Source organism: Hyla sarda, chromosome 5, assembly GCF_029499605.1.
Source record: "Hyla sarda isolate aHylSar1 chromosome 5, aHylSar1.hap1, whole genome shotgun sequence".
Lineage (NCBI taxonomy): Eukaryota > Metazoa > Chordata > Amphibia > Anura > Hylidae > Hyla > Hyla sarda.
In genome coordinates, this window is record NC_079193.1 from 227127670 (window position 1) to 227151019 (window position 23350).

Sequence of the window (23350 nt, forward strand, 5' to 3'; positions counted from 1 at the left end):
TGCCGTGGCTCAATGCATCACACTGCCACTCAGCCTATTGCCGACCAAGGCGCGACATCGCTGACAGGCATTGTGATGCACTGACCACGGCCAGACCAGAAAGAAGATGCTGATGGAGAAGGGGAGTGAGATACCACAACACCGGGGGAGCGGAGGCAGGCGAGTCCTGTTTATTGTTTTATTTGCAGGCAGTCTGGGCATTATTCTAAAAAAAAAAAGTGTACATGCGATATCTCCTTTGATATTACAGATGAAGCCTGCAGAGCAGAAATCTGCGTAAACAATAGCTATATATATTGGCAAGTAATAGTTCTGCTTCTCACACACAGGGTAGTTTATCCTAAAGTCACCTGAAATGATAGAAACGCTTTAACAGTAGTTGAGATTTACTTGTTGTATATAATTGAAGCATTGACATGAATCCAACAGTGTTACTTTTCCCCAGTAAAAGTAGTTTGAGATGATAATCATAGTAGCTTGCTAGCTGTATCCAGGCAACATCAATACAGAAACATTGTGATGGCTATATATCACTAGGCCGGTAATATTGTTAGTTAAGCTTTGGAAAAAATAATACTTCAGCGTTGAGAAACAAGCACAGGTCATTTAAGTATAGTCTAAAACCTTCTGTCAAATAAAATGCATTACAATCAGATATTTTTGGTGTTTTGGAGACCACACACTAAGGGGGAAAAAACAAAAAAGGAAAAGCCAGACATTTTTCTTATATTCTCTAGGAAGGAAATAGGACATTGAACTGTGTGCGGTCCTCACAATAGCCTAAAAAGCCTAAAAGAAAAAAAAATTCTTCTTTTTTATAGGAACAGAGCCACACATGCTTATAGAAAAAAACACCTATGTTTTTTGGTATATCTGTTAGTTTCAGATCAACGTTTTTGTATTCTGTATGAGTGATCTGACAAAAAAACTGATCTCTTTGAAGTCTGTGGGGGCATTTTTGTGAGCAGGTCATCTCAGTTAGCTTCAGTCAGTTTTTTTTTTTGGCTGATCAAAAACCATACTATGCACTACATTTTTGCCCAGCCAAAAAAACTGACTACAAAAAGATGGTAAAGTTTAACATTAAAGGGGTACTCCGGCAATAATACGTCTTATCCACTATCCAAAGAATAGGGATAAGATGTCTGATCGCTGGGGACCCACGCAATCTGTCATTCCGCACCCATCTTTGTGAGCTCTCCGCAGCGCTGGAGGCTCCGATTGTGCGTGACAACCACGGGGCCGGAGTATCGTGACGTCACGGCCCGCCCCCTCAATTAGAGTCTATGGGAGGGGGCGTGACAGCGCTGCAGAGCGCTCATAAAGGTGGGTGTGGAATGACAGATTGCAGGGGTCCCCAGCGGCGGGACCCTGCGATCAGACATCTTATCCCCTATCCTTTGGATAGGGGATAAGATGTATTAGGGCCGGAGTACCCCTTTAAAGGGAAACTGACAGCCTGGTTACCTGCACTAAACCCAATACACTAGGTTATGGCGCCGGTTAACAGCATTAAAACAAGGGGTTACTTACGTAAATCGGTCCAATGGATTTGGTCTGCCTCTCAGTAGCTGCATTCCTATGGCACTTTTGTGCGCAATGGAGACGGGGAGATGGCCTGCCAAGCTACCGGGAGGGTGAACAGGCTGTGAGTTTCCCTTTTATGTTTATGGTGCCGAAAGGGGATCAGTTTGCATCACTTCTGTTCTTTTACTTTCTGTTCTTTTACTTTACTTAAACTGAGCATGCTCAGAAGAAAGAAAATAGACAAAAACTGATGTAAACTAATTTAAAAAAAAACATTTTAAATCAGTTTGTATCAGTTTATCATCCATTCAAAATATCATCCGTTCAACTACAACTAGGGTCTGTTCACCTTTTTTTTTTTTTTTTTATTGCACTGAACAGACCCTAAACAGGTCGGAGCACAACTGACATCTCCGGATCCTGATGGATCACATGGACTCAAATAGGATCTTTTGGATATCCATTATTTTACAGGAGTTAAGTGGAGAAGAAAAAATTCAGACATGCAGTATTTTTTTCTCTGCTCAACTCCTGTCCTTCCAATAGATTAAGTGACGGAGCACACTTAGGCAGAGCACAGCAACAGTGTTAAGCTAGCCTAAACTGATCATGCCTGAACGGATCACAAATGTTGATGTGAAATTAGCCTAAGGGCTTGTTCACACGAGTGGATTTCTTTTGAAACCTGCAGCAGATCTCCTGCAGCAAGTCTGAAAAGGGGCAGGGCCTCCGTGCGCTATCTGCAGCAGATTTTCGCCAGAGGAATCTCCGCTGTTGAAAATCCGCTGCAGACCCTATTGACTTTAATGAGATTCTGCTGGGAGATCCACTTCAGGTTTGAAAAGAAATCTGCTCGTGTGAACGAGCCCTAAGGGTGCATTTTACTTCACATTTGGGGCATATGGCAGCAGGATCTGGAGGGAGAATTTGAAAAACAGTTGCCTCCGTATCCACACCGGACCCATGCCATACCCCATTAATTTCAATAAGCCAGACAAATTCAACTATGACTCTGGTCAACTTATTTTTAGACTGGGTATACATCTATAATACAGATTTGAAATTATGGTCTGTACGCTATACAAATGCTAAATATGCTAAATACAATAGTGTGAACGCAGCCTTAAGTGTATACTGAACAGTTCTGTTACAGTTCATGGAAGAACATGATAAGATGGAGCGTCAGATTTATGTGAATCAGATGAATATGCTTTAGCATGCGTAAGCCATATGTAAAAGTGCTCCATACTGTGATGTTGTTGATGTACATTGTTGATTTAGAGTCAGTGAATATACTTTTTTTTTTTTTACAATAGTGATGTGCGTCATGTTGACTGGGTAAAGTCATACCTAAGTATTTGGAATGATCTTCAAGCATACATTAAAGAGTATCATACTACAGGAACTTCATGGAGTAGTGTAAGTAGTACCAAACATTTCCTATTCTTATATATGTTATGTCTGTTTCCTGACTAGCAGGTTTGTATCAGCATGAGGTACTACACTTTAATGTCACCGACTTGCTATAAATCAGGTAGCAAATATCCTTCCTAAATATACACTGCTCAAAAAAATAAAGGGAACACTAGGATAACACATTCTAGATCTGAATGAATGAACTAATCGTATGAAATACTTTCGTATTTACATAGTTGAATGTGCTGACAACAAAATCACACACAAATGATCAATGGAAATCAAATTTATCAACCCATGGAGGTCTGGATATGGAGTCACACTCAAAATCAAAGTGGAAAACCACACTACAGGCTGATCCAACTGATGTAATGTCCTTAAAACAAGTCAGAATGAGGCTCAGTAGTGTGAGTGGCCTCCACGTGCCCGTATGACCTCCCTACAAATCCTGGGCATGCTGCTGATGAGGTGGCGGATCGTCTCCTGAGGGATGTCCTCCCAGACCTGGATTAAAACATCTGCCAACTCCGGGACATCCTGTGGTGCAACAGTCTGTGGTTGGTGGATGGAGCGAGACATGATGTCCCAGATGTGCTCAATCAGATTCAGGTCTGGGGAATGGGTGGGCCAGTCCATAGCACCAATGCCTTCCTCTTGCAGGAACTGCTGACACACTCCAGCCACGTGAGGTCTAGCATTGTCTTGCATTAAGAGGAACCCAGGGCCAACCGCACCAGCATATGGTCTCACAAGCGGTCTGAGGATCTCATCTCGGTACCTAATGGCAGTCAGGCTACCTCTGGCAAGCACATGGAGAGCTGTCCAGCCACCCAAAGAAATGCCATCCCACACCATTACTGACCCACCGCCAAACCGGTCATGCTGGAGGATGTTGCAGGCAGCAGAACGTTCTCCATGGCATCTCCAGACTCTGTCACGTCTTTCACATGTGCTCAGTGTGAACCTGCTTTCATCTGTGAAGAGCACAGTGTGCCAGTGGTGATTTTGCCAATCTTGGTGTACTCTGGCAAATGCCAAACGTCCTGCACGGTGTTGGGCTGTAAGCACAACCCCCAACTGTGGACGTCGGGCCCTTATACCACCTCATGGAGTCTGTTTCTGACTGTTTGAGTGGACACATGCACATTTGCGGCCTGCTGGAGGTCATTTTGCAGGGCTCTGGCAGTGCTCCTCCTTGCACAATGGCAGAGGTAGCGGCCATGTTGCTGGTTTGTTGCCCTCCTTCAGCCTCCTCCACGTTTCCTGATGTACTGGCTTTTCTCCTGGTAATGCCTCCATGCTCTGGACACTACGCTGACAGACACAGCAAACCTTCTTGCCACAGCTTTCATTGATGTGCCATTCTGGATGAGCTGCACTACCTGAGCCACTTGTGTGGGTTGTAGACTCTGTCTGATGCTAGTACTAGAGTGAAAGCACCGCCAGCATTCAAAGTGACCAAAACATCAGCCAGGAAGCATAGGAACTGAGAAGTGGTCTGTGGTCACCACCTGCAGAACCACTCCTTTATTGAGGGTGTCTTGCTAATTGCCAATAATTTCCACCTGTTGTCTGTTCCATTTGCACAACAGCATGTGAAATTGATTGTCAATCAGTGTTGCTTCCTGAGTGGACAGTGTGATTTCACAGAAGTGTGATTGACTTGGAGTTACATTGTGTTGTTTAAGTTTTCACTTTATTTTTTTGAGCAGTGTAATAGGAAGAGGGAAAATATGATCCAAACAGAGACCTGTTCCAGAACTCAATCCACTGTTAAAACATCTTTCTTTATTGAATCCTGGGCACATTATTACAAAGATACAAAATGTATTAATGCAATCTTCTTCAACCTGTGTGTTCACAAACGTGTTGCATTGGTGCTTTTTCATTTTTGCAATAATCTCTCCGGGATTCAGTAAGGAGAATGATATTTCAACTGAGGATTGAGTTCTGGATCACATTTCTGTTAGGTTGGATACTTACTATTTGTTCAGCCCACAAGCTTCCTTTCAACTGCATCTAGGGAATATTTGAATGTGAACCGACTCCGGCATGAATGACAGCTGGGCTCCTCTGACATCAATGATCTGCAAAATCTTGTGCAGGCCGAGAAGCAGCACCATCCCTGTGAATGAAGCTGTTTCTGGGCTCATGAAACTTTTGGTGTGGAGAGGGAGCGGAGCAGTGATGTCACAGTGGTGCCTGGACTGTCAATCACACCGGAGTAGGCAAGATAACAGCCCCGAGCACATTGACTACCTAAGGATGCTGCACCGCCCTGGGGACTAAGGATGCTGCACCGCCCTGGGGACTAAGGATGCTGCACCGCCCTGGGGACTAAGGATGCTGCACCGCCCTGGGGACTAAGGATGCTGCACCGCCCTGGGGACTAAGGATGCTGCACCGCCCTGGGGACTACTTACAGCTAATAAGCATACTGCGCCAGAAAACTATTTTCGTCACTGTCGCTGCCAGCCCTGAGAACATGTTGACATGTAAGCAAGATGACAGGTTCCCTTTAAAAAAACTTTACTATAGGAAGTGTTTTTAAAAGTAACCAAACACAACATGAGAGATAGCCATCAACTGAACTAACATAGGTGGTCTTTTTTTTCCATGAATCTTTTATATTTCTGTGTTATCCGGTATAGTGGTAAGACTAGATAGTTTACTTAGGGTCCATTAGGTTAGGTAGGTTACATCATGCCCAATAGGGTGAGAAAAAGGCTTGTTACCTTTTACATGTGGCGGTTACGTTGCAAAAGGTTATATCTACTGCAGAAATTAAGTAGCAAGACCTAAAACTGTACTATTTTTTTAGTATGTGAATATTTTCATCTTTTTTACATTGGGAAGCATAGGTAGGTTAAATCAACTTGTGCCAGAAAGTTAAACAGATTTGTAAATTTTTTCTATTTAAAAACCCTAATCTTTCCAGTACTTATCAGCTGCTGTATGCTCCAGAGAAAGTTTTCTGTCTGACCACAGTGCTCTCTGCTGACACCTCAGCAACTGTTCAGAGCAGAAACAAATCCCCATTGCAAACCTCTCCTGCTCTAGATAGTTCCTGACATGGACAGAGGTGTCAGCAGAGAGCACTGTGGTCAGACTGAAAAGAACTTTACAACTTCCTCTGCAGCATACAGCAGCTGATGTACTGGAAGAATTAAGATTTTTGAATAGAAGTAATTTACAAATCTGTTTAAAAAAACTGCCTGGAAAAAGTGAAAAAACAAAAAAAAAAAAAAAACAACTAATAAACTTTCAAATGACATAAAAACTTTCTAGCAAAAGTGTCTAAAAAGTTTCAGGCAATTTTGAGCTTGTTTTTTCATTTTGACCGTTGCCCCTTTTCTCAAAAATATTTGCTCATTCTTAGCCACTTTATTTTACATTTCTTTAGCTACTGCATAAGATACAGCCCTTAAAGGGTTACTCCGCTCCCCAGCGTTCAGGGACTCAATGTTCACATTGAGTTCCTGAACGCTGTGTGCGGGCTTCCATGTACACACCCGCCCTCTCGTCACAGCCTGACGTCACAGCCTGCCCCCTCAATGAAAGTCTATGGGAAGGGGGCGCGATGGCCGTCACGCCCCCTCCCATAGACTTGCATTGAAGGGGCGGAACGTGATGTCACGAGGGGGCGGGCGTAAACGTGGAAGCCCGCACACAGTGTTCAGGAACTCAATGTTCCGGATGCTGGGGAGCGGAGTAACCCTTTAAGGACCACGGGTTTTTCTGTTTTTGCACTTTTGTTTTTTCCTCCTCATCTTTTAAAAATCATAACCCTTTTAATTTTGCACCTACAAATCCATATGATGGCTTATTTTTTGCGCCACCAATTCTACTTTGCAGTGACATCAGTCATTTTACCCAAAAATCTACGGCGAAACAGAAAAAAAGATCATTGTGCGACAAAATTGAGGAAAAAACGCCATTTTGTAACTTTTGGGGGATTCCGTTTCTACCCAGTACATTTTTCAGTAAAAATGACACCTTATGTTTTATTCTGTAGGTCCATACGATTAAAATGATACCCTACTTATATAGGTTTGATTTAGTTGTACTTCTGTAAAAAATCATAACTACATGCAGAAAAATTTATAAGTTTAAAATTGTTATCTTCTGACCCCTATAACTTTTTTATTTTTCCGCATATGGGGCAGTATGAGGGCTAATTTTTTGTGCCGTGATCTGAAGTTTTTATCGGTATCATTTTTGTATTGATCGGACTTTTTGATCGCTTTTTATTCATTTTTTCATGATATAAAAAGCAACCAAAAATACGTTATTTTGGACTTTGGAATTTTTTTGCGCATACTCCATTGACCGTGCGGTTTAATTAATGATATCTTTTTATAGTTCAGATATTTTCGCACGCAGCGATACCACATATGTTTATATTTATTTTTATCTACATGGTGTTTTTTTTATGGGAAGAGGGGGGTGATTTGAACTTTTATTAAGGAAAGGGTTAAATCACATTTATTAACTTTTTTTTACACTTTTTTTTTGCAGTGTTATAGCTCCCATAGGGACCTATAACACTGCACACACAGATTGCCAGCACTGTTCACTGCAAAGCCATAGCTTTGCAATGATCAGCGTTATCGGCGGTCAAATGCTCAAGCCTGAATCTCAGGCTTGGAGCAATCAATCGCCGAGGGGACACGCCGAAGGCAGGTAAGAGGACCTCCGCTCGTGTCCCAGCTGATCAGGACACCGCATTTTCACTGCGGTAGTCCCGATCAGCCCCGCTGAGCAGCCGGGCAGCTTTCATTTTCGGTTTAGACGCGGCGTTCAAAGTTGATAGTTCATAGTTCAAAGTTCAAAGGGTTAATAGCGCGCGGCACCGCGATCGCTGCTACGTGCTATTAACCCCGGGTCCCGGCATCAGATACATGCCGGGACTGACCCGATGTGACGCAGGGTCACCGCGTGACCCCGCGTTATATCGCGGGAGCCGGCCAAGGACGTAAATATACGTCCTTGGTCGTTAAGGGGTTAAAGGCTGTTCTCAAAATGAGCTTCAAAAAAAGGTTTGTAAACACTGGCTGAGACTAATTTTGTCTGTAAAAGCAGATGCTTTTGTGAGACTCAAAATAAGTTTCAAAATATTGTGTGAACATAGCGTTACATGTGGAGTTTACAACAGTCTTAAAGTTCAAAAGGGAAAATATGCTGCAGGAATCTAGAAGATTAAAATATGTGAGGATTTGCTTTTGCGACTGAAATGAGGGGCACATAGAATAGTATGTTCTTATGGGTTACACAAAACCCACAATATCACACTGTGATCCCTTACATTTGCAAAGTGTCATTTTAGAATGGAAGCCCTGAGCCTTGAAAGGTAAGACATTGTGAAAACCTCCTTGGGACCTGTTATGCCATTGCAGATATCATTTATCACCCAAGTGTTCCAGACATAGACAGAAGAAGCAGCTGAGTAGACAATGTGACAAAAGAAAACAACCCAAGTACAGTACTTTTACAGTATACAAAAAAAGAAGGACTCTTGGTCAAAAAAATGGAGGCTCTTATCGCACTTTTTGATTAAAACGTGTCCCCCATCCACCACGCGGAGGTGGCCTCACTTCGGATGGGACCCTAAAGGGTCCCATCCGAAGTGAGCCCACCTCTGCGTGGTGAATGGGGGACATGTTTTGATCAAAAACTGCGCAAAGATCCTCAATTTTTTTGACCTAGAGTGCTGCTGAAGCCTTCTTTTTTGTATACTTTGTATTTGCCACAGCAGCGTGCACCCATGTATTAGGTAGTTGTGCTGGCTATTTTTCTTTTTTTGGCACTTGTACAGTAGTTATAGTGGTCTTTTTCATTGTAGAGACAAAGTTGCTTTAATCATTCATTCTGCATCCTTACACTAGTTTTCTGCAGGTATCGCTATATTAAAAACCGAATGTTTCTATGTCATGACAGAACGCATAACCCTTCTTATCCCATGGTGGATTTGTTTATACATGTCTGGCAGTAAAATAAAGAGATGGAAACCTACCGTGTATAGCTCATCATAGCTGACCTCCCGAAGACACCAACAGCTGTACAGTGCAACTGTTCCTTTTATTTTATTAGCACCTGCCAAAAAGTTAAAGAGTTCTTTTAGTGATATTGTTGAATTGAGGTTTGCTTCACTGCTAAGTGAACAGAGGGAGAAAGCCAACAGCTGTGAACCATCGTAACAAGAAGGGCTTAGAAAAACTTCAGCGCTGGTCATTTTGGCTATCGTCACACTTGCAGAAGAAGACAACTGAACAACTGGTGGTTCTTAATAGCATTAAACACGTGTCGGCCAAAAGGCATGTGTTAAGGAAATGATAGTCAGTAGCAGGCCTTAGTGGTGGCAGCATAGAGGGGTTTTGTGAAAGTTTTAATGGAACAAAAAGTTATACAAAAACAAGCGATTAGCTAGTATAGGCACGTGTGCCTGGTGATACCTTACACACTTCATAAAAAGACAATAGACCGCACAGCATAGAATATTACTGAGTTGCAGAAAGGGGTTCTTTAACAAAATAAATTTAAAAAAGTTTATCTATAGGTTAACTACGTGATCAGCTACATATACTGTATAGTAAGTAGTTAGAGGGACTTATATTATTGTCATTACAACAGAGTCCTATAACACCACGCTTTAAGGGACCTAAGGATGAAGCTTTACGTGTACCTGTCACTTTAAAAAACATTGGACATTTCATGGAGACATGTCAAAAGTTTTGATCAGAGATTGATCAGAGATTGAGACAAATTAGCAATCGGTCAGTGCCTGACCAATCGCTATTATGAGCAGGTAGAGATTTTTGCAGCTAAGTGCCTCTCTCCCTGAGCGCCAAGATGGTCCAATAAACCTACTCTTGATGTCCATTTTTGTTACATGCCAAAAAGCCAGGAGAAAATTCCCAGCTTGTTCCAGCAATCTGTTCGGGTCTGGATACTCTCAACCATTTAAAACATGTTTACGACATGTCAAAAAAAAATTTAAGTCACAGTGCCTATTTAACCCCTTAAGGACGCAGCCCTTTTTCACCTTAAGGACTGAGCCCTTTTTCGCAATTATGACCACCGTCACTTTACGAATTAATAACGCGAAAACGCTTTTACCGAATATTCTGATTCTGAGATAGTTTTTTCGTGACATATTCTACTTTATTTTGGTGGTAAATTTTTGGTGGTAATTTCATCCTTTTTTGGTGAAAAATCCCAAAATTTCATGAAAATTTTGAAAATTTTGCATTTTTCTAACTTTGAAGCTCTCTAGTTGTAAGGAAAATGGATATTCCAAAAACATTTTATTTTTCTTCACAAATACAATATGTCCACTTTATGTTGGCATCATAAAATGGACATATTTTTGCTTTTTGAAAAAATTAGAGGGCTTCAAAGTAGAGCAGCAATTTTCAAAAATGTCATGAAAATTGCTAAATCTGAAGGGACAGATGTTACAGAACTACAACTCCCAGCATGCCTGGGCAGTCGAGGCATGCTGAGAGTTGTAGTTTGGCAACATCTGGAGGGCTACTGTTTGGGCACCACTGTAACAGTGGTCTCCAAACTGTGACCCTCCAGATGTTGCAAAACTACAACTCCCAGCATGCCCAGACAGTAAAGATCGATTTACTTTCACTTTCAATTCCCCCCCCCCCCCCACTGTCGATTCCCTACCTGATCAGGATCCAGCAGGCTCCAACGAAGATCCCAGGTCCCCAGGCATCTTCTCCTGCAGGTACGGCCTCCATCTTCTTCCCAGAGCCCCTCGACATCCAGGGGCGGGCAGAACGGGGGGTTGACATGGCAACCCCCTGTCCTGCGCTGCCATTGGTCAGAACTCCGTTCTGAGTAATGGCAGAGGATAGGAGTAGATCGCAGCTTTGCAACCTTACTCCTATCCTTTAGGCTGATCGGGGCTGTTGCTGACAACTCCGATCAGCCCTATTTTCCGGGTGATCGGGTCACCAGAGACCCGATCAGCCCAGAATTGGAGAAAATCGCATGTCTGAATTGACATGCGATTTTCTCCGATTGCCGACATGGGGGGGGGGGTCTCAGGACCCCCCTGGGCGATGTGCCAGGGTGCCTGCTGAATGATTTCAGCAGGCATCCGGCTCCGGTCCCCAACCGGCTAGCGGTGGGGACCGGATTTCCCACGGGCGTATGGATACGCCCTCGGTCCTTAAAGACTCGGAATGCAGGGCGTATCCATACGCCCTGCATCCTGAAGAGGTTAATGGCCCAGGAGACAGTAGCTATAGTAATATTATTGTTGCGCTATGTTGCTATTTTCTTGTGCCAGATCTAATATTAAAAAAATCTCAAGTCAAAAGACACATGTATTGGGCCTATCTGTTGCCAAATATATTAATGTCATAACTGATGCAATCTACAACAGTATTGGTGCCAAATATAATACTGCTTTGTCTGATGCCAATTGTGCCAGTAAAGGTGTTAGCTTTGTCTGATACACATTTATTAGTGTTGGAAAAAGTGGTGCCAAGTTATAGGTTTTCAGTAGCATTAAAGTATGTTTTGTTTACTATAAAAGATGCACAAAAGTAAGTGTAAGAGCAGTGGTGAAGTGGATCCGCTGAGCCTGTGTGGATGATGGTATGTGCCGTACCAGGGAGGGGAGTCTAAGGTGCCGCTGGTTTTTACCAGAGCCCGCCACAAAACGGGATGACTTGCTGTGGCAGGCGGCATCCAGGTTGCTATCCCTGATATGACTCGTCCACACAGGCTGCTGAGGTGAAGTGTGGCACAGGAAGGATAAGGCAAACTCGTAGTCGGGGACAGGCAGGGAGGTCAGGACAGGCGGCACTGGAGTGTGGTCAGGAAACGTAGCAAGGTGGTCTGGTACACAGTAAAGCAGGACACAAGTATGGAATGCTTTCTCTAAGGCTGTGGGGCACAAAGATCCGACAGGGGTCAAGAGGAAGTGCAGAGTTAAATAAGGCCAAGACTACATAAGCATCAATCACTGGCCCTTTAAATCACAGCACGCGCCCTAGGAGGCAGGGACGCACGTGCCAGCAGCCAGGGACAGCGGAGGGGACAGAGACGCGAGGAAGTGAGTGAAGGCCCAGCGTTCGCATGCGGGCGCGTCCCGCGATGCGAACAGCAGCGGAGCCATCACAGAAGGACGGAGCAGGAGTGCGCTTGCGGCAGTGCTACTCAGAACAGTAAGCAATTCTGTAATGTCCCAGTACAGGACATGGTCCTGCACTACCCTTAGGCTCTGTCAGGTTGAGACCCTCAGTGACCTGGGGGCTCCCCTGCAAGGTCTCCCCCGTTGTTTCCAGAATGTTGTGTATATCACTTTAATATCCTTATGTACAGGTAGTACAGAGGACCTGTGGGAGGTCTCAAGGACCTGTGTAAGTCTGTCACATGTTGTTTGTGGTCACATGTTCTCCCAGAGAGCACCAGCTTAACCTATGACCCGCAGCTTGACCAATGGACTTTAGTACAGCCCCCCCCCCCCCCCCCCACTGTATAAAGGGGCGGCCATTACAATTTCTCTTCTCTTCTGAGATTCCATCTTCTACTGAGCACAGCAACCACCAGAGATCTCAGTGCAAGTGATCAGCATCTGGAAGACCCCAAAAGCTACAGTCATTCCAGTAAGTCTCAAGTCTATGTCTGCTGTCACTGAAACTAGTCAAGTCCTGCATATAGTCAAGTCCAATCTCGAGTCAAGTTAATTACAAGTATATTGGACCAGCAAGCTGCGAGGTCCTTCTGGGTCCTGGCCACCTCTCTGGGAAATCTGGCCTTAGTTGTGAAGATAAATCAATCTGTCTTATATTTAGTAAAGCCTCTGTTTGACCATAACTAGTTGAGGACTCTCATTTCACTACTAGCAACTGGGATAGCAGAGGAACCGGGCGTGTGGTATTCCCGAACCCTAAAACCACTCTGGCATCATGAACACTAGGGGTTAACAACATCTTGCCCTCGGGGTTAATACCATCTGATCCCACCACTCACACCGCTACACTAGTGGTCCTGCCATACACCCATGGGTCACCACTAGAGATGAGCGAAGTTACAGTAATTCGATTCGTCACGAACTTCTCAGATCGGCAGTTACTGACTTTAGCCTGCATAAATTAGTTCAGCTCTAAAGTGCTCCCGTAGGCTGGAGACTCTCTCCTAGAACTGTATCCACCTTTTCCAGCCCACCGGAGCACCTGAAAGCTGAGCTAATTTATGCAGGCTAAAGTCAGCAACTGCCGAGCCGAGAAGCTTGGGACGAATCGAATTACTGTAAGATCGCTGATCTCTAGTCACCACAATTCTCAATTATGGGATAAAATATAATGAAAGACCATCAGCCTGGGCTTGGGATGTAATGCACCTCTATAAAGGGGAGATCAGGAGATTGCTATGGCTATAAACAATAACACAAGAAAACAGCGTTAGCTCTTTAGAAACAAGCATAGTTGTCTGACGGGGTGAACCAGAGATCTCTTTTGCAGTAACAATAACAGAAGCGCATGGACATCAGCTGCTTCATCTTGTAATGTCTATACATGAATGCACATGAGGACTGCAGGCAGACAGGTGGCTGTGAGATCTAGCTCAATAAGACAAGCATCTACATTTACAGAAGGAGCACCTTAACAAAGGATCAGTGTCTGGCTGACATCCACCTGTTCTCCTCAGATGACACGTGGTTTGTGGTGGCCTTACCATGTGCTGCATAAATATAAAATGTATATAAGCATAACATTGAAGAAACCGTGTAGTGACATAGTATAACAGAAGGAATAAAGCAGCATGGTATAGAAATAAGAGCATGAGCACAAAAAGTGATCAGTTATTTTACAGTAAAAAGAATAACATAAAATGCATATAAGCCAATTATATTAGTAAGGGCTGTCTTATAAAATGTTATGGAAAAAGGCTGAGTTAAAAATAAACTGAAAATTGTTTATTCTGGCAAATGTGCAGGAAGATGATAATCTCTAGATCGGCATGTTAAAGGCTCTTAAGGTTCAAGGTACTTCACATGAAATATTAAGGAACTTTGTTATTAAAAGGACCATTCCCATTCATAGATAACATATTATAATAAACCAAGCTATAATATGCTGAGGGGCTAGCAGGGAAGCTGCAGGGATTTGGAACTGATACGTGATCTCCAATAGTTTATTTACTTTACCACCTAACAAGATGTCACTGGAACAGTTGCAGAGTATTGTCATGCGTGTGTTTTTTTTTCTTTTTTGATGTAACAAAATGAGATTTAAAGGGGTTATCCGCCATAAGGTGATTTTAGTACGTACCTGGCAGACAGTAATGGACATGCTTAGGAAGGATCTGCACTTGTCTTGGGGCTAAATGGCTATGTTGTGAGATTACCATAACACTGTGGCTAGCTTTTTGTGAACTGGTATTTCCTGTTTGACTTTTCTCTTTTTGACTACAAATCCCATAATTTCATTTTCCTCCCTCCCACACATCAGCCACCCCACCCATTGAAACATAAATGAGCTGCATCCATTCAAAAGACCTGTGGTTTTCAATCAGGGTGCCTACAGCTGTTGCATTAGTTGCAGATTGATCTATCACCCACCAATTGATCGCTCCACCCATTGAAGCAGACAGGCTCCCTGTCATCAACTGACTAGTCAGTCAGGTCTCGGCTGCATTGAAACCTGTGAAAAATCTGAGACAACAGTCATTTTGTATGCTGTTAAAAATAAATATTGGGGTAAAAATCACAGAAGAATTGTGAGAAAACCGTCACACACAGGTACAGACACTATATTATGAACTACACTAACTTTACAGACCCTGTAGCATAGTCAAATAAAAATAAATCCTGGAATACTCCTAACTTTTTTTCACTGCAGGATTTAATCTTACTTTGAATCTATAGATAGCTTAGGTACTGCACATTAATTCAGGTTTACAGTGTTGTAACACAAGAGCGTAACTTACCATGCATTTTTGCATACTTTATTATTTTTGGGCAGTAGCCCATGGTCCACTGAACACCAAGAACAAAGATAAAACAAATTGGAAATAATCATTTTAGAACCATAGATATAAGAAATTGTTTATGAATATGTTTATGGCCAACCTAGGTCTCACTGTACATAGTGATAAGTGGTAGAAGAGAAAAGTGCACTAGTAAGTCATCATACATGAATAAATAGTGGAAGCTCATGACTTGTGCAGCATCTTCCACCCATGATGACTTACTGTAAAATCTCCAGTTAATATTTGTAATGTCTTTACCTAGTTAGATATGCAGGAATATACTCATCCACACAAATATTTATCCCTTATTCATACTTATTCTTTAGTGAATCTTTAACATTTCTTTATTTTTATCTATTTAGTTGCTTACAAAAGATGCCCCTCAGGAAAAGGATTCCACATCCGCACCAAGTCATCCTCCACCACCTCCTCCACCTCCAGGACCTCCTCCCAGTATTGATATGTTTAATAGTAAATCCAGAGATGATGTTTCTCAAGACCGATCTGCATTGTTTGCCCAGCTAAACCAAGGAGAAGTTATTACAAAAGGTCAGAAAAAGGACGAGTAAATCACAGTTACAAATCTGCAGCAGAAATCTTCAGTTTCAGCAGTGCAAACATACTGTTAGGTGCAGTATATCTTTTCTAGAGGCAATTTTATGAACATGTCCTGGATATTGTTTTCAAAGGGGTACTCCGATGGAAAATACTTCTATTTAAAAATCGTAATCCTTCCAGTACTTATCAGCTGCTGTATATTCCACAGGAAGTTGTATTTCTTCCTGAGTTCTTTTCTGTCTGACCACAGTGCTCTCTGCTGACACCTCTGTCCATGTCAGGAACTGTCCAGAGTACAAGCAGGTCCCCATAGCAAACCTATCCTACTCTGGACAGTTCCTCAGCAGAGAGTACTGTGGTCAGACAGAAAAGAATTCCGGAAAGAAATACAACTTCCTTTGTAGTATTTTTATACAGAAAAAAGGAAACTAGAGCAATTGCAACTGATTAAAATTACCGTATTTATCGGGGTATACCACGCACCGGCCTATAACACGCACCCTCATTTTACCAAGGATATTTGGGTAAAAAAAGTTTTTTACCCAAATATCCATGATAACATGAAGGTGCGTGTGTGCGCGTGTATACCCCGATACACCCCCAGAAAAGGCAGGGGGAGAGAGGCCGTCGCTGCCCGCTTCTCTCCCCCTGCCTTTCCTGGGGTCTAGAGCGCTGCTGTCGGCCCTTTTCACCCCCTGGTTATCGGCGCCGCTGCCCGTTCTGTCCCCCTGACTATCGGTACCGGCGCCGATAGCCAGGGGGAGAGAAGCGGCGCCGACAGCCAGGGGGAGAGAAGGGGCAGCGGCACCCATTGCCGGCGCCGCTGCCCCGTTGCCTCCCCCCATCCCCGGTGGCATAATTACCTGAGTCGGGTCCGCGCTGCTCCAGGCCTCCGTCGTGCGTCCCCAGCGTCGTTGCTATGCACGGCGCGGCGCACTGACGTCATGCGCCGCGCCGTTCAGCGCATAGCAATGACGCCGGGGACGCACGACGGAGGCCTGGAGCAGCGCGGACCCGACTCAGGTAATTATGCCACCGGGGATGGGGGGAGGCAACGGGGCAGCGGCGCCGGCAATGGGTGCCGCTGCCCCTTCTCTCTCCCTGGCTGTCGGCGCCGCTTCTCTCTCCCTGGCTATCGGCGCCGGCACCGATAGTCAGGGGGACAGAACGGGCAGCGGCGCCGATAACCAGGGGGTGAGAAGGGCCGACAGAAGCGCTCTAGACCCCAGGAAAGGCAGGGGGAGAGAAGCGGGCAGCGACGGCCTCTCTCCCCCTGCCTTTCCTGGGGGTGTATCGGCGTATAACACGCACACAGACTTTAGGCTAAAAATTTTAGCCTAAAAAGTGCATGTTATACGCCGATAAATACGGTATATACTTTATATGTCACACAATTAAAACCACATACATGTGAGGTATAGTATAGATATAGTATTGATACAAAGCAAATGGATGTTCAAACTATCGTGTTATTTATTCATATACATATATATATATATATATATATATATATATATATATATATTTTAAAATATTTGGTATCTCATGCGATTTCACTAAATTAATCTATATAGCTGTCACCTTCACCTTATAATTTTACATTATTATTTTTTGCCACTGCATTAGGTATGGTTTTACTGAAACTTTGTTTAATAGGAGAGCCCATGTGGGAAGAGTATGTATAAAATATCCACCTATAATGCAGTAGTGGATTCAACTATTATATATTTAGTTATTTATTTATTAGTACCAGAATATGAATAAACTCATGCTAATTGCTCTAAGAATTACTCATCTTATGCATTTTATTAATCACAATATAGAGATAGAATGTAAAATATGCATTACTATTGATCAAACAATGCATCATCGTATGTATGGTGTTCTCATTTATTATATTCTACTGTAGAGAGAAGCAACTATGGGCCTGTATCCATATAGAAACATATAGTACCATTATACAATGTGGGACAAGTAGACATACCAGTCATTGTATTGTATAACATGTGATAGCGCCGACTCCCGCGTGTGCTGGGTCCGATTCCTGGCACCTACTCTGTGGGCGTCAGAAGGCCCAGTACGCAGGTCTGGATGTTACGCATCCGTGACCTGTGGTCAGTGGCTGTGACGCGGCAGGGTGTGGTGAGTCTGTTCCGGGTCAGGACCCAGCGCATGTGCCGAAAGTAGAGCGTCGGCGCATATTCACGCCATTTAGTATGGGTATATAGGGGAGCATGTAGTTAACAGAGATAGCGTCCCTTGAGAAAGTCCATCAAGCAGACGAAACGTACGTTGGGACAGTGGTGACAGGACCCAATTATGGGTAAGTGAGGCAGCCTTTGGTATATGGAACTCTGAGTATGTAGGGTGTTTACATTGTAGCAGTCTGCCATGTGCGGCCACTAATTAGTGGAGGGTTTCACCCCAGCTTCCCTAGAGTCACACTCTGAATACTAGCCATAAATTGCTATTCCACCTCGCTGTTATTTTTCTATGTCTTGTGACAAATATATGACCACGTTACCTGCCCCACTATCTTATTGGATTTATTAGTCTGAACATCCATTTGCTTTGTATCAATACTATATCTATACTATACCTCACATGTATGTGGTTTTAATGGTGTGACAAATAAAGTGTATAATCTTAATCAGTAGCAATTGCTCTAGTTCCTTTTTTTTCTGTATAAAAATGTTGCCTATAGAGCTATACTGCATTATTTATCTATAGGCCATCAGCACTTTATATAACTATGGTGTGTTTTGGATATTGAAGTACTGTACATACTTTGAGTGCTGTATGTTTTTGTTTCTAATTCCTCTGTAGTATACAGCAGCTGTTAAGTACTGGAAGGATTAATATTTTTAAATAGAAGTAATTTACAAATCTTTTTAACTTACTGGCACCGGTTGATTTTCAAAAAATAGTTTTCCACCGGAGTACCCCTTTAAAGAGAGTTGGGCACTTATCGGAGCAAAATAACATGCTATGCATTTTCAATTATGGTAGTAGTGATCCATTGTAGAGTGCCTCTGTCGTCAAATGTGAAAGGGAAACAAAAACATTTACTAAAAATCTACTGGTGTTGGCTATTCTATCATTGTTTTCACATCACTTTATGCTTTTGGACAGGAGTTGTCTTTATACAGCCATGGCCATAAATGTTGGCACCCCTGAAATTTCTCTAGAAAAAGTATTTCTCACAGAAAAGGATTACAGTAACACATGTTTTGCTATACACATGTTTATTTCATTTGTGTGTATTGGAACTAAACCAAAAAAGGGAGGAAAAAAAGCAAATTGGACATAATGTTACACCAAACTCCAAAAATGGGCAGGACAAAATTATTGGCACCCTTAATTTAATATTTGGTTGCACACCCTTTGGAAAAAATTACTGAAATCAGTCGCTTCCTATAACTATCAATAAGCTTCTTACACCTCTCAGCCGGAACGTTGGACCACTCTTCCTTTGCAAACTGCTCCAGGTCTCTCTTATTGGAAGGGCGCCTTTTCCCAACAGCAATTTTAAGATCTCTCCACATGTGTTTAATGGGATTTAGATCTGGACTCATTGTTGGCCACTTCAGAACTCTCCAGCGCTTTGTTGTCATCCATTTCTGGGTGCTTTTTGATATATGCGCAAACCCAGCTTTCTGGCACTGGGCTGTACAGTGGGATTCAAAATCCGTTGGTAATCCTCAGATTTCATGATGCCTTACACACATTCAAGGCACCCAGTGCTAGAGGCAGCAAAACATCATTGAACCTCCACCATATTTCACTGTAGGTACTGTGTTCTTCTCTTTGTGGGCCTCATTCCATTTTCGGTAAACAGTAGAATGATGTGCTTTACGAAAAAGCTCTATCTTGGTCTCATCTGTCCACAAGACGTTTTCCCAGAAGGATTTTGGCTTAGTCAAGTTCATTTTGACAAAATGTAGTCTTGCTTTTTTATGTCTCTGTGTCAGCAGGGGGGTCCTCCTGGGTCTCCTGCCATAGCGTTTCATTTCATTTAAATGTCGATGGATAGTTCGTGCTGACACTGATGCTCCCTGAGCCTGCTTTCAGGTGTGATTTTTATATTTCCCACACCTGTTACTTGTCCCAGGTGAATGTAAAAGGAGCAGCACATGCTTGAAACAATCTTATTTACCCACAATTTTGAAAGGGTGGCAATAATTTTGTCCAGCCCATTTTTGGAGTTTAGTGTGACATTATGTCAAATTTTCTTTTTTTCCTCCCTTTTTTGGTTTAGTTCAAATACACACAAAAAGAATAAACATCTGTATAGCAAAACGTGTTACTGCAATCGTTTTCTGTGAAAAATACTTCATTTTCTTAAAAAAATTTCAGGGGTGACAACATTTACGGCCATGACCAGAAGACATTACAGTAATTATGCATCAAGTTCTGAGACTTCTACCATGTGTTACTCAAAGTTTCATTACATCACTTTAGGCCACATTGAAATGAATATACAGTATACTGAGGTAAAGAGGTACTATAGAGAAAAAAATGTTTTTAAATCAACTGGTGCCAGAATGTTACACAGATTTGTAAATTACTTCTATCTGAAAACTCAAGTTTTCCAGTACTTATCAGCTGCTGTATGCCCTGGAGGGAGTAATTTAGTCTTTACAGTCTGCTCTGTGCTGCCACCTTTGTCTGTGTCAGGAACTGTCCAGAGCAGGAGAGGGATTTGCCCCTTCTCTAGATAGTTCCTTCCTTATGGACAGAGGTGACAGCAGATAGCGCCATGTCTGACTGAAAAGACCTCACTGTGCGCCCTGCCGCCGCACCAAAGTCGCTGCCGCCGCTGCTCTGTCTGCTTTTATTGCCATGGCCAAGATTCCCCTGCGCGCGCTGGCAAATTTACTGGCAAAACTAAAAAGAGTTTTATCTCTGGAGCACTGCTTTAGGATTGATACGTACAGTATCCTGCACAGAATTGACGCGCAGAATTTAAAGCTGTATTCAGTTAACATCTGCAGCATAAAATCCTGCGCAGGATACTGTACATTTGAACAGCCCCTTAAGATACATGCACATTTACAAAGAGAAGCATACAATAAAATGCAAAAACTTAAGCTGCAAAACTACATTGTATTCTCCATTGTATTCTCCAGGGCTTAAACATGTTTCCGATGATCAGAAGACTCATAAGAACCCTAAACTACGTGGGCAAGCAGCACCAGTTCGGTCACCTACCAAAAGTCAAGCTTCAGACTCCAGCTCTAGAAAATCTAATCCACAGCAGTCGCACCCCCCTCTTCTAGAGCTGGAAGGAAAGAAATGGAGAGTGGTCAGTCTGTTTTGCTATATGAAGCCAAATGGAAATGTATCCATTAAAGGTTTTGTTTAGACCATTGATCCTCAAGTTGTGTTTCTCCAGCAGTTTAAAATATGTGATGTCAGGGCATGCTGGAAGTTGTAGTGCTGCAACAGCTAGATGGCGACAGGTTGATACTATTTGAGACTACTCGATTTAAAATGTAAAGTGGGCCCAGCATTAGACTGCTTTTACCGTTTCCCAAAACAATGTCATAGTGTCTTCCTTCAGCTACCACTAGGGGGAGCTCACAGTAAATAGATTTATTCAGTTTCCAATCAGTTAAATACTGTGATTTGGAAGTGTTTGCACTTACATATAAGTAATGTGCTGGAACATTTATCTAAGCACATCCCTGGTTACTAATGCCTTATGTTAAAATTCTGTATGGCCTTTGCTTTATTCGGTGAGCAAAGTTCTAAGTTTATATTTATGCTTCATTCCTTTGGTACAAGTGTACTAAAATAAAAATATAAAATCTGTTAGTTTTGGCAACATGCCTCTATTCATCTCTGCTTTATCCCATTTAGGAGTTTCAGGAAGGAGTCAATAATTTAGTGATTTCTGACACTGAGCTGAAACAAGTGGCTTACATTTACAAGTGCAAGAAAAGCACCCTGCAAATTAAAGGGAAAATAAATTCCATAATAATAGGTAAGGGAGCTTATGGTCAGAAATAGTCATGGCTGTAATATAAGCGGTCAGTCTATCTGGCTGACAGTCTATTAGGAAGGCATGTTGTATAGCCATTTTCTATGATTCCCCTGTATTGTGTTTCAGACAACTGCACAAAACTTGGCCTGGTGTTTGACAATGTTGTGGGTATCGTGGAAGTTATTAATTCTAAAGATGTTCAGATACAGGTAAGGATCAGATGGTTCTGATTTGTGTCATTTATCACAGTGATATTCAGATTTCTAGATAATATATTATAGATAATAATATCTAGGCTTCTAGTTCTGGTGCTGAGGATTAAACAGTGTTATACATACCGTATATACTCGAGTATTAGCCGACCCGAATATTTGCCGAGGCCCCTACTTTCATCCCCCAAAACCTGGGAAAACTTATTGACTCGAGTATAAGCCTAGGGGGGAAAATACATCATCCCCCCGTCATCATCCAGACCCCCCCTGTCATCATCCAGTCCCCTGTCATCATCACCCCCCGTCAAACCCCCCCTGTCATCATCACCCCCAGTCTATATCCCCCCCTGCCATCATCCAGACCGCCCCCTCGGTCATCATAAAGGCCCCCTCATTGTCTACTCACCTCCCCAGTTCTCTCGGTCCTGTTGCTTAGTAGCTGCAGGGACCATCCGCATTCTGGTGAGGAGGGTGAGCCGCTCTTGGCCGTCCATCTTCACCGGGAGGCCCTTTTCTCCGCTCCGGGCCAGCCCCGCGCTGGAACGTCTGTGCGCAGGGACGCCCCTGGCGTCACAGACGTCTGCTGCGCACAGATATCCCTGTCAATGCAGAGTCACAAGTCGGATGGTCCCTGCAGCGAAGATGGATGGCCCGGCCAACCCCCCCTCACCCCCACCCCCCAACGGTATTTTTTTTAACTCGAGTATAAGCCGAGGGGGGCATTTTCAGCACGAAAATTTTTGCTGAAAAACTCTGCTTATACTCGAGTATATATATGGTACTAGTGAGGCAGGACACACAACCGCTATGAGACCCCTGTTGGTTGGCGGACAACACTGAATTGCTTCCCTTATTTGTACAGCTTCCACTAAAACAGTGTTTTCCAACCAATGTGCCTCCAGCTGCTGCAAAACTACTATTCTCAGCATGCTGGGAGTTGTAGTTTTGCAACAGCTGGAGGCATACTGGGTGGAAAACATTGCACTAGAGCAGTGGTCTTCAACTCATGGACCTCCAGATGTTGCAAAACTACAACTCCCAGCATGCCCGGATAGCCGTTGGCTGTCCGGGCATGCTGGGAGTTGTAGTTTTGCAACATCTGGAGGTCCGCAGGTTGGAGACCACTGCACTAGAGGATGCTTACTGCAAACAGATTGATACAGTTGAATACTAGTTTAATAAGTCAAGGGCAGATATACAGATATAATATTAAAGGAATCGGCACCTAATAAAGTGAAGGTGAACATTAGCTTTAAAGGGAAATTTCGGACAGTTTATTTTATTTATTCTATATGCCCGGGCTGCCGCCATTAAAATAATCAACTTTAACTTACCTCCCGCCGCTCCCCGATGCCCTTGATATCGCACCCCCATCCTCCGACCCCGGTCTTCTTCCTGACTTTGCGGCCTATCCCCTCACACTGCACTCATCTAATCACCGGTTGCAGGCATGTCCCGCCTCGACCAGTGGTAGCCTGAGCGGCAGTGTCATGTAATCAGCCTTCTTTCTAGTGCCCAAGCCTGTTTCATGACACTTCTGCTTGTCCTATGACCGGCTAAGACAGGACATCGCTGTGGCCACCAATTAGATGAGCATAGTGTCACGTGTCGGGCCCAAAAAACACAACAGGGCCGGCGGATGAGAAATCGATAT

General features: G+C 43.3%; 1 protein-coding gene and 1 long non-coding RNA gene across 2 annotated transcripts in view; one reads left to right on the forward strand and one right to left on the reverse strand.

Annotated features, from left to right (window-relative positions):
* Window positions 1-23350, forward strand: part of CAP2 (cyclase associated actin cytoskeleton regulatory protein 2) — a 148742-nt gene that overhangs the window by 122021 nt on the left and 3371 nt on the right. Inside the window, exons 7-11 of the mRNA XM_056521238.1 lie at window positions 2844-2946; window positions 15303-15489; window positions 20628-20803; window positions 21361-21484; window positions 21611-21693. Coding sequence (XP_056377213.1) covers window positions 2844-2946; window positions 15303-15489; window positions 20628-20803; window positions 21361-21484; window positions 21611-21693 — 673 coding nt within the window. The remainder of the gene's footprint in view (window positions 1-2843; window positions 2947-15302; window positions 15490-20627; window positions 20804-21360; window positions 21485-21610; window positions 21694-23350) is intronic.
* Window positions 15329-23350, reverse strand: part of LOC130273840 (uncharacterized) — a 34156-nt gene continuing 26134 nt past the window's right edge. The window contains exons 2-3 of the long non-coding RNA XR_008844137.1: window positions 20710-20779; window positions 15329-15461 (exon numbers count right to left, since the gene is read on the reverse strand). This is a non-coding gene — a long non-coding RNA (uncharacterized LOC130273840). The remainder of the gene's footprint in view (window positions 15462-20709; window positions 20780-23350) is intronic.